Source organism: Fukomys damarensis, unplaced genomic scaffold (assembly GCF_012274545.1).
Source record: "Fukomys damarensis isolate Sample0158 unplaced genomic scaffold, DMR_v1.0_HiC HiC_scaffold_36, whole genome shotgun sequence".
Lineage (NCBI taxonomy): Eukaryota > Metazoa > Chordata > Mammalia > Rodentia > Bathyergidae > Fukomys > Fukomys damarensis.
The window spans coordinates 49,443,512-49,455,709 of record NW_022900948.1 but is presented as its reverse complement, the minus strand read 5'-3'; the positions used below and the strand labels follow the sequence as shown (position 1 = coordinate 49,455,709).

The 12,198-nt window shown below is 42.0% G+C and overlaps 1 protein-coding gene across 1 annotated transcript in view; it reads right to left on the bottom strand.

Moving 5' to 3' along the window:
* Window positions 1-144, bottom strand: part of Arrdc1 (arrestin domain containing 1) — a 10,792-nt gene extending 10,648 nt beyond the window's left edge. The window contains exon 1 of the mRNA XM_033759011.1: window positions 46-144. Within this exon, the coding sequence (XP_033614902.1) occupies window positions 46-144 (99 nt within the window). The remainder of the gene's footprint in view (window positions 1-45) is intronic.
* Window positions 145-12,198: the final 12,054 nt, after the last annotated feature.

Genomic DNA, 12,198 nt, shown 5'->3' with positions numbered 1-12,198 from the left:
CCCCGACCCGGTTCCCCCGCGCCCCGCGGCCCCCACTCCACGGACCTTCAAGAAAAAACTCTCCAGGGGCCACTCAGTCGGCCCCCGGCGCCCGCGCCCGCCTGGTAGGGACGGAGGCGGCCCGAGAGCGCCAAGGATGCGCATAGTCGGGGAAGACCCGGCGTCCACCAGCAGAGTTCAGGCAGGGGCCTGCGGATGACTCTAAGACCAGGGGAAATTTATACTAATTATTTTTTTCTGCTACTGGGGAATCAAACTCAGGGCCTTCTCACTAAGCTACAGCCCCAGCTTTTTTTTTTTTTTTGAGACTGAGTCTTACTAAATTGTCTAAACTCAAACTGGAGATCATCCTGCCTCAGCCTGTTAAAGTGCTGGGATTACAGGCTTTCACCAACATGCCTGGCTGCGCATGTTCGACCCTTTTCTTTTTCAATTTCAATACATACTGAATAAATTCTCTGAGACATTAGGCACCCTTTGCAAAGCAGCAGTGAGTTGGGCGATTGTCCCAAATGTGAGCTAATGTGAGCATTCTGAGAATATTTGAGGCACGATGCTTGGTAGTTTCGGCCCATCAAATGCATTCTCCACTAGGACATTTTCTACCGTCTTTTTAAATTTTTTATGTATTAATTAATTTGTTTTTGTATTGCAAGAGTTCTCATCCCTGTTCTTTTTTGTTTGTTTGTTTGTTTGTTTTGAGACAGAGTCTAAGTCGCTAGATTCCTCCTGCCTCAGCCTCCCAGAGTGCTGGGATTACAGGCATGCACCACCACGCCCAGCTCCATTATCACTCTGATTGATCAGGATGTGGCCCAGATATGAATCAAGACACGTCTCTATCCAGAGGCACAAGTGTAGGCTAGGTGGGAAGCCTTTGGGCACCTGCTGATGAGCTCACTCGTGGGAGCCCAGGTGCCGGACACCTGATAGGCCAGGCCTTCCAGCGTGGGTCTGGGGATGCCAAAGTCTAGGGATTTGATACCTGGTTTGCAGATTGTAGTTGTCGGAGTTCTGGACACTGCAGAGAGCGAGAAAAGGGGACGTTACCAGAACCTCTGCATCAGGTCCTAGTCTCCTGCAAGCCACCAGAGCACAAGGCAAATTAATTAATATACAGACAGAAACGAGACAGAGGAGAAGCTGAGCTTTGGCCTGATCCACGCTGCTCTGGGTAGCAAAGACCCCAGACCCGGAGCTGGCCACACCTTTATTTAGAACATCCGCAGAAATATAAGTAGCAAGTGACTCAGAGGGTGCAGCGATGATCCTAGGACAAGGAACTATGCAGATGAAGATGTGGTTCCTCTCAGGATGTCTCCAGTGTAGTCCTGTCCTGTCCTGGGGCATCACAGCATCATGGGACCGTTGGGGTTTTACTGTGATAGGAGGTGAAAACAGAGTTATGACTCCATATGCCCCAGCTGGCCTATAGACAGGCAAACCGGGTCCTAATCATGACTTAATTCTGAAATGATTTTCCCCCCAAATCATGTAGAACTGCTCCCAACAGGACACCACCAAAAACCTCCTCTGGTTATCGGGGACAGAGGGAGGAGCCCAGCATGTGTCCTGGGTGAGGAAGCCCTGAAGTCCCCTCAGATCTCATGTTCCGGGTGGGAAGGTGCCGTCAGCACCTATGCAAATGGAGACCCCTGAGCACAGAGCTAGAGGGGCCCATGTGAAGAAGGGTGGGCGGCACCCAAATGACAGGTTGGCAGAAGCCAAAAACAAAGTGTCACAGGAAGAGGGGCAGGGGCTGTGCTGGATGTTGCTGAAGTGGAAGAATAGTGTCTCTCAGGGCTGCACAGAGCCTTTGCTCTGGCCCCATGCCCACCTGCACTTTGGGTTCCAGCAGCCCCGAAGATGCCCCATCTTTCGGTCTCTTCTGCAAACACCTGTTCTGCTTATTGCTAACCCAGCTTGACAGAGCCCTGCAACATGGCCGTTTTCTTACCCAGTCCTGGGCCTGGACACAAGCTGGGTCCTGTGGTCCTCAGGTCCAGTGGTACTGCACTGCATGCTGAGAACTCCAGGCTGCAAATGCTTTCTTACATTCCCAGGACACTGCTCCACCATCTTCCCCACCTTTGCCAAACCCTGGACAGTCCTCTTAGTTCCTGGGGGTTTCAGCTGCTGGCTCCCTGTAATTCTCTGCAACTCCTCTCCTGTGGTCCTTCTTAGTGACTTCAGGATCCACAGAGGTGACCCTCAATCTCCTGGCCCTTCCCTGGGTTTTGCTCGAGCTAAGTTTGGTAAGATGAGAGGTTCTCAACAGTAGGGGCACCGATCAGACCACAGGCCACAGGGGAAGCTCCATCCGGTAGCAAGGGGAAGATGCAGTCCACGGCCTTCAAAAGCCTAGGGGAGTGGTCTTGAGCAAGCTGAGTGCTGGCTGCTTTGAGCAGTTCTGGCGAGCCCTGGCCTGTGGTACCTGGTGGTTTAAGGCAGGGGAGAGATGGCTTGGAGTGAGAGACAGCTCACGCGGTGGGTGGGGCTACAGGCTCAGCGAGGGCTGGTTTATACATGAAAATTATGGTCACAGGTTTGTGCTTTCTAGGAATCACTGAGCCTGGACTAGGGCGGTGTCTCCAGAGTTAGCACAGCTCTAGGATCTCACAACATCATGAAATACAGGAAATAGAAAACAGGATTGATACAGCCTCTCAGTCTCCTGACCCTTCCTCTGGACCACAGGAGCAGCCTCCTGTGCCTGGTGGTTGGCCTTCAAGCGTGTCTGCCAATGACTCCTTTCATCCCTTTACATCCCACTGCTCCTCCCAGCACAAGTAGGCTCTGTTCCTTCCTGTGGGATCCTGCAGGCCCTGGGACTCGCTTTACCTGACAAAATTGCCAAGAGGGAGATGCCATGGTAGTTGCAGGCCTAGTCCAGTCCTAGGATCCCTGTGCTGCCATGTAAAAATATCTCATTACCCTGGAGAGAGGGAGAGAGAAAGAGAGGGAGGGGGGAGGGGGAGGGGAGGGGGAGGAAAGGAGAGGAGAGAGTGCCTGCGTGGAGCACAGCCTTCCTGGATTTCCAGCCTCATTGAGCCCCAGGTGACTGCAGCTGTGTCAGCATCCTGGCTGTTTCAGCCACCTGTTGTCACCTCACAAACACCCAACTTAACACTTATCCTGAAAGCTGGGTAGGACGTGGCTGGAAGGCTCTTCTGCACTGGGGTCTGGTCTGCTGCACTCGTACCTGTTCCATGTGGGCTGGGGCTGGTCAGGCCTCTCCCCCACGGGCCTGTGCACAAGGCTGGTGTGGGTTTGCACAGCACACCGGTCTCAGGATGGCGGGACTATCTGGTGGCTGATCCCTCAGAGAGAGGAGCCCTAAGGGTGAGCTCAGGAAGTTCAGGAACTCAGTCCATGCCTGAAATCCCACAAATTTGAGTCTAGCCTAAAAACTCACTGAGATAAACCTTGTCTCAAACGTAGAAAAATAAAGGCTGAAGACGTAGTGGAGTGAGAAGGACAAAGGTTCAATCCCTAGCATCACACAGAAAGGAAGAGGAGCTTCCCAGCACTAGGCAGGCAGAGGCGGCAGGATCAGCAGAAGTTCAGGACCAGCCTGGGCTACATAGTGAGACCCTGTCTCAAAAAACCATAAAAAAAATTATGATCTCAAGGTCCCTCCATTTAGCTAGAAATGTCTCAAGCTTATTCTTCTTTATGGCAGAGTAGTACTCCATTGCATATATACACACACATGCACAACTTCTTTATTCATTCATTGGTTCATGGGCATTTGTGCTGTTTCCAAAATTTAGCTATTACAAACTAAGCTGCTACAAACATGGGTGTGCATATGTCACTATGGTATGATTCTTTGATTCTTTCAGAGGGCCAAGCTCAAAGGTACCACACCTGCCTTCTTTCAGGAACATACCAAGAAGGGGAATAGCTGGGGCAAATGGAACCTCTAGTTTTAGTTTTTTGAGGAATCTCCACACTGATTTCCACAGTGGTTACACCAGCTTACACTCTCAACAACAATGAAGAAGAGTTTCTTTTTCCCCACAGCCTGCCCAGCTTTTGCTGTTGGTTGATTTCTACATAACAGCCATTCTTTCTGGAGTGAGATGGAATCTCAGCATTACTTTAATTTACATCTGGTCTTATTTTTGTTGAGTTCTTTATATATTCTAGATAAGTCTTTTATCTGAGAAAGAGCTGGCAATTTTTTCCCACATTGTGAATTGTCTCTTTGGGTTGGTTGTTTCCTTTGCTATGCAAATGCTTTTTAAAAAATTAATTATTGTTATTATTAATTATTACTGGGTTTTTTTGCAAAAGCTTTTTAATAGGATGAGATCTCACTTGTTGATTTTTTTGTAATATTTCCTGTGGAATTGAGGTTTTGTTCATAAAGTTTTTGCCTACACCTATGTCTTCAAGAGTTCTACCCATTCTTCCAGCAGATTTAGTGTTTCTATTTTAACATTTAGATCTTAGATCCATTTCGATTTTAGTTTAGTGCATGGTGAAAGACGTGGGTCTATTTTTAATTTTCAGCATGCAGAAAGCCAGTTATTTCAGCATGATTTATTTAAGGGGCTATCTTTCTTCCAGTGAAGGTGTTTGGCTCTTTTGTCAAAGATGAGGTGGCTGAGTGTGTTTGGAGTTGTTTCTGAATCTTCTAATCTGTTCCATTAATCTTTGGGTCTGTTTTCTTGCCAGTCCGATGCTGTTTTTGTCATAGTACTTTAGCTTTGTAGTATAATTTCAAGTCAGGGATTGTGATGCCTCCTGCCTTGCCTTTGTTGCCCAGAATTGCTTTTGCTATCTAAGTCTCTTCTGGTTCCAAATGAATTTTAGGAATGGTTTCCTCTTGTTCTATGAGATATGCTATTGGAATTTTGACCAGGATTTCATTAATTCTGTATAAAAATATTGAAAATATGGCCATTTCCACTATATTGGCTCTTCCTATCCAAGACAAAGAAATATATTTCCATTTTCTGATATCCTCTTTGATCTCCTTTTTCAGAGTACTATAGTTTTCAATGAAAAGGTCTTTTACTTCCTTCATTAGATTGAGTTTTAGGTATTTCATTTTTGGGGTGCTATTGTGAAAGATGTTTCTTGAATTTCTCTCTCAGTGAATGTATTTGTGTATAGGAATGCTATTGATTTTTTAGTGTTGACTTTGTTTTCAGCTGAATTTGTTATTAAATCTAGAAGTATTTTGGTGGAGTTTGTGAGGTCTCCAGAGCATCATATCATCAAGAAATAATGGTAATTTAACTCCTTTCTTTCCTAACTTTATTCCTCTATTTCTTTCAATTGTCTAATTGCTTTGTCTAATATGTCTAAAACTATGCTGAATAAGAGTAGTGATAGTGGACATCCTTGTCTTATTCCTGACTTTTGTTTGAAAGCTTTCAGGTTTTTTGAGACAGGGTCTCACTATATAGTTCAGACTGGACTTTAACTCACTGTATAACCCAGACTGGCCTCGAACTCACAGTGATTCTCCTGCCTCAGCCTCCTTGGGGCTGGGATTACAGGTGTACACCACCATGATCAGCCAAGTTTTCAGCTTTTGTCCATTTAGTATGATGCTGCCTGTTGGTTTCTCATAAATGGCTTTTATCAAATTGAGATAAAGACCATCTAATCCAATTTTATAAGGTTTTTATCATGAGTAGGTGTTGAGCTTTGTCAAATGCTTTTTCTGCATCTATTGAGATGATCATATGGTTATTGTCCTTAGCTCTATTTATTACATTTATTGATTTGCATATGTTGAGCCATCCTTGCATTTCTGGGAGGAATCCTATTTGGTCATGGTAAATGCTTTTCTTGATGATTTGTTGCATTCTCTTTGCATCTTTTTTTTTTTTTTTTTTTTTTTTTTTTTTTTTTTACTGTATAGTTGAGACTGACCTGGAACTCACTATGTAGCCCAGGCTGATCTTGACCTCACAGCGATCCTCCTGCCTCAGCCTCCCAAGTGCTGGGATTAAAGGTGTGCACCACCACGCCCAGCTTTCTTTACATTTTATTGAGGATTTTTGTGTCTTTGCTCATCAGGATGATTAGACTGTAGTTCTTTTTTTTGGTTGGGTCCTTCTCTGGTTTTGGTATCAGAGTAATGCTTGCTTCAGAAATGAAATTGGGAGTGTTGCTTCCAGCTCCATTTCATTAAAGAGCTTGAAAAGTAGTGGCATTGGGTCTTCTCTAAATTTCTTTTAGAATTCAGGAGTATAGGCTTTTCTTTGTTGGTAGATTTTTTTGTTTTAGTGTGTGTGTGTGTGTGTGTGTGTGTGTGTGTGTGTGTTTGGTTTTTTGAGACAGGGTCTTGCTATGTAGTTCAGGCTGGCCTTGAACTCATTATGGTCCCAGGCTGACCTCAAACTTGCAGCAATCTTCCTGCCTTGGCTTCCCAAGTGCTGGAACCTTAGGTGTGTGCCACCACTCCTGGTTGTTGGTAGATTTTTAATTACATCTTCAATTTCATTGACTGATATTGATTTATTAAGAATATTTATATCTTCTTGATTCTGCTTTGTTAATTCATATGTATCTAGAAATCTGTCCATTTCTTCTGTTTTCGATCTTATTAGAATACAGGTTCCCAGCTAGGCATGGTGGCATATGCCTATAATCCTAGCGCTTGGGAGGCTGGGATAGGATGATTGCTGCAAATTCAAGACCAGCCTCAGCTACACAGAAGGCCCTGTCTAAGAAAAAAAAAAAATATATATATATATGTATATGGGGGGTGAGGATTTAGCTCAGTGGTTCTGCCATCTGCTTCACAAGCGCAAGGACCCAAATTCAATCCCTGGTACAAAAAAAAGAATATATGTTCTCAAAGTAGTTATTGATGATCTTCTGGATTTCTTCAAGATCTGTTGTGAATTCACCCTTTTCATTTCTAATTGCGTGAATTTAATTCTTTTCTTTCCTTTTTGGGGTAAAGCTGGGTAAGGGTTTGTCAATTTTATTTAATCTTTCAAAGAACCAACTCTTTTATTCATTGATTCTTTGTACTGTTTTCTTCGTCTCCACTGAATTAATTTCTGCTCTGATGGTTGTAATTTCCTCCTGCATATAAGCCTCAGGCTTGACTCACTCTTCTTTTTCTAGAAGCTTGTGAGGTTCAACATTAGGTTGTTTATTTGAGCTCAGTCAATTTTTCTTTTCTTTTTTTAACCATGAATCAAATTTAGGACTTGTGCTTTCCAGGCAGGCACTGTGCCACTGAGCTAAGTCCCCAGCCCTGTTTTTCTGATATAGAAATTCACTGCTATACCTTTCCTCTGTAGGACTGCTTTCATTGTAGCCTATAAGTTCTGGTATGTTGTATTGGCATTATTGTCTAATTATAGAAGTAATCTAATTTCTTCTTTAACTTCATCAGTGACCCATTGGTTTTTCAGAAGGGTATTATTTAATTTCCATGTGTTTATGAAGTTTTTGTGGTTTCTTTTGCCACTGACTAGTTTCATTGTAGTATGGTCTGATAATATACATGGGATAATTGTAATTCCTTTGCATTTACTTAAGTATGTTCTATGAGCTAGCATGTGGTCTGTTTTGGAGAACAACCCATGCTGAGGAGAATGTGTATTCTGATGTTGTAGGATGAAATACTCTGCACACATCTAAGTTCATTTGTTCAAAAGTTTGGTTTAACTCTGATATTTCTTTGTTGATTTTTCTGTCTAGTTGATCTGTCTATTTGTGATAGTAGGGTATTGAGGTCCCTCATTACAATTGCATTAGTGTTTATTTAATTTTTCAAATCTGTTAATATTTGTTTTACATAGTTGGGTGCTCTAATATTTGGTGCATATATATTTATGATTGTTATCTCTCCCTATTGGATTGGATTGTTCCCTTTACCAGGAGGTAGTTACCTTTTTTTTGCTAGGATATTGTTTAGAATTGTTTGTAGTGCTGGTTTGGTATTCATGAAGTTTCTCAGGTTGTCATGGAAGTATCTTATTTAGCTAATCCATTTTAAAAAGAGTTTTGCAGGATACATCAGTCTAGGTTGGAGGTTGTTTTCTTTTAGGGTTTGAAATACCTCACTCCAGGCTCTCCTTAACCTGAGGGTTTGAATTGAAAAGTCTGCTGTGATTCTGATGGGCTTTCCTATGTAATTTGTTTCTTTTCTCTAACTGCTTGCAGTATTTTGTTCTTCTGTTGGGTTTCTGGAATCTTGACTATTATACATCTTTTGATCATGGATAATTGGAGTCCTATATGCCTCATTTATCTGTATGAAATTCTTCCCCTCTGTTTGGGAAGTTTTCTGTCATTAATTCTGTGAATAGTTTTTTTTTTATGTCATTTCTGCTTTCTCCTGCTACTTCATGGATTCCTATCAGTCTTATATTACTCTTTTTTGCATCATCTAGGAGTTGTTGGATCATTTTCTCATGATCCCTTACTGTTTTTTGTTTTGTTTTGTTTTTTTGGTACCAGGGATCGAACTTGGGTCCTTGTGCTTGCAAGGCAGGCAGCAGAACCACTGAGCTAAATCCCCAGTGATCCATTACTGTTTTTAAGAGATCTCTCTTTTCATGGTTACTGACTGCAATCCTATTTTCTATATCTGAAATTCTATACTCACATTCATTAATTCTGCTGTGAATGCTTTCAATAGAGTATTTAATCTCCTGGATATCTGTTTGAATCTGTTTCATGGATTCCATTTCTTTCCTATGGTGGGCATTCATGGCTTCTATTGTGGTACTGAGCTCCTCTTTTTTTTTTTTTTTGTCTGTTTCTGTTCTGGAGTCTATAAGCATGTCTTTCCTTGTGCTCATCATCTCTGTAGTTATCTGGGAAATTATTTCTGTTTTGAATTTTTCTAGAGCCTGATTGATCTGTTTTGTTACTTTCTGTGCTATGAGTTCAGGATGTCCTTGTGGTTGATTGTCAGATTTTTCCATCTTGTTTCCACTAGAATTTGCCATTGGTGAACTGAAAGTTTGTATCTGTGCCTTGTTTAAGTGTTCTCATTGTTATTTTTGTTGTTGGGCTGTCCTTGGTTTAATTCCTGGGTTAGTACTTTGATCTTCCTGATATAGCTGCTCTTTAGGTTTTGAGTCTCTAATGACTCAGAGACGCTCTCATTTTCATAATATCAGAAAGGACAACTCATTAAATCAATCACTACCCTTTAGCACAAATGATACAGTCAGCAACACAATAGCATCAAGCACAGCTTAGAAATTGACCATTTGTGGTAGTTGTTAATCTATCTCCTTTAACCATGTGAATTAAATCAAAATCAAGGACCAGCCCAAAATATGTTTATAATGAATAAACTCTTCAATATACTAACTTTACCCTTCAGGATGAGGACTTAGAAGGAGTTAGGAGGAGAGGAATGGATAGGTAAAAGAATAAGAGAAGGTTTCAAGTGAAGCCAGAGGACACAGGATGATCATGTAAACTCTAGGAAACTACTGAAGACAAGAAGGAAAGACAGGCTGCAAAAGCAAAGACAGAATAGAACAACTTAACAGAAATAGGGAAGCTATAAATTGTATTCACTTTCCTTTGAAACTAATGACCACTAAGTGAAGAATAAAGAGAGAAGAAAAAAAAGAAGAAATCCAAATTAGGTCAGGAACAGGAACAAAAACGGAGATGCAGAATAACTTGGGGGAGCAAGAGACTGAGCAGGAAAAAGAAGGAAGAAAAAAGGAAGAATTAGTAGAATGGGAAAAAATAAAATTTTAAAAATTAAAATTAAAAATAAGAGGAAAAGAAAAAATTTTTGAAGAGCCTCTTTCAGGGTATATCTCTACTGTCACAACAGACAATGTGGGCAGCAATGTGCAGAACTAAGGCAATTAGTCTCAGCTAGCCAATAGCAGACCCCTGAGATTCAGGCTGAATTCAGGTTGCAAGGCCCAAGTTGGGCTTCCTGACCTCCTGCAGGGTTGAACTCTGCAAGGTTCTATTGGAGGTGCCAGCTGCCCTTCCCCTGAAGATAGTCCAAGTTCTGCTGGAAGGTGGTGATTCCCCCCAACTTACCAACTATGGAGGTCTGATGCGGCTTTACTGCTTTTGTTCACTTCTGTTGTATCCTCTGGAGCTGAGTAATGTGGCTTTTGTGACCACCTGTGTCTCTGCAGTGTGGATCCAGGTACCAGCACAGCCAGGAGGCCTGAGAGAGAGAGAGAGAGAGAGAGAGAGAGAGAAAGAGAGAGAGAGAGAGTGTGAGTGTGTGTGTGTGTGTGTGTGTGTGTGTGTGTGTGTGTGTGTGGAAGGTGTTGCAGAGGCGCTGGCGTGGTTGGGCTGTGGGCGGTTCTCACTGGTCTGCTGGGATGGAGGCCCAGAGTGCTGGAGGTGGAGGAGGAGGGACCACATGCTCCCTGCATGGATCAGTGGTCTGTAGTGACCTTCTTTGTTTCTCTTTGTCTTCAAATAGAATAGCTATCCCTGCATTTCTCTGAGTTCCTGCACATGGAGTATTGTTTTCCATCCTTTGATTTTCAGTCTATCAATTTCTTTTTAAATTAAATGGGGATTTTTTGTTTTGTTTTGTTTTTTGCTTTGAAGACAGGCTCTCACTATGTAGTTGAGACTGACCTGGAACTCACTATGTAGCTCAGGCTGGTCTCGAACTCACAGCAATCCTCCTGCCTCAACCTCCTGAGTGCTGGGATTACAGGCATTCGCCACCACACCCAGCCTTTAAATGTATTTTTATACGTAGCATACTATTGGATCTTGGTTCTTGATCTATTCTACCAGTCTGTTTCTTTTGATTGGTGAATTGAGACCATTTACACTGATAGTTATAACTGATATGTATTGACTTATCCTTATATTATTTTCCTGTTGTTGGATCCATTCCTCCTGCCCCATTTAATTACTTGTCTTGCCTGGTGGATTAATTCTTTTGGGTTTCATGGGGTTGTAGCCCTCATAGTCTCTTTCTAGAAATCCTTCAGAACATTTTAGAGTGCTGCTTTGGTGGTTATTGATTTCTTCAGGGGTTTGTCATGAAAGTATCTTATTTCTCTATCAATTTTGAAAGATAGTTCGTTGGGGTACATCAATCTCTGTTGGAGGTTTGTTTATTTAAGGGCTTGCAATACTTCACTCCATGCTTTTTGACTTGAGGATTTGTTTTGAGAAGTGATTCTGATGGGCTTTCCTTTACAGATCATTTATTTCTTTTCTCTAACAGCTTTTAATATTTTGTTCTTGTGTTGAATTTCTTGAGTCTTGACCATTATTTGCCTTGGTGTTTTTTTTGTTTTGTTTTGAGACAGGATTTCACTAGGTAGTTGAGACTGAGCTGGAACTCACCATGTAGCCCAGGCTGGTCTTGAACTCACAGAAATCCTCCTGTGTCAGCCTCCCAAGTGCTAGGATTACAGGCGTGTGCCACCACACCCGGCTTTGGTGTTTTTTTTTTGGGGGGGTACCAGGAATGAACTCGGGTCCCTATGCTTACAAGACAAGCAGTGGAACCACTGAGCTAAATCCCGGGCCCTGGTGTTTTTTTTTTTTTTTAAATCATGGATAATTTGAGTTCTATATGCCTCATTTATCTGCACTTCAAATTATTTTTCTATGGTTGGGCAGTTTTTTGCCATTACTTCTGTGAACATGTTTTTATGTTGTTTGTGATATCTCCTGCTTTTTCATCAACTCTGATCAATTTTATGTTATTCTTCACATCATCTAGAAGTTGCTGGATTGATTCTCAGGGCACCTTGTTTTTTTTTTTAAGGAATCTTCTTTTTTGTGATAGTTAAACACAATCCTGTCTTCTCTATCTGATATTTTGTCTTCACATTGGCTAATTCTGCTGCATATATTTCCAATGGAATGTTTAATCCCCTGGATATTTGTTTGACTCTGTTTCATGGATTCCATTCCTTTCTTTTGTTGGGCATTCATGGTTTCCATCATTTTCCTCAGCTCATTTTTTAAAAAATCTGTTTCTGCTCTAGAGTCACTAACCATGTCTTTCATTCTGGTCACCATCTCTGTAGTTATCTGAGAAATTATCTCTGATTTGATTTTTTTTCTAGAGCCTTATTCATCTGCTTTTTTACTTCCACTGTTCCACTTCAGAGAGTCCAAGTGCGTGGCTTTTGGATTGTTCCACTTCATTGCCCCTGGGGTTTGCCTTTGGTGAGCTGCAAGTCTGTGAGTGTTGCATCTTGTTTAAGTTTAAGTGTCTTCTCATTTTCTTTCTTTTTTTTTTTT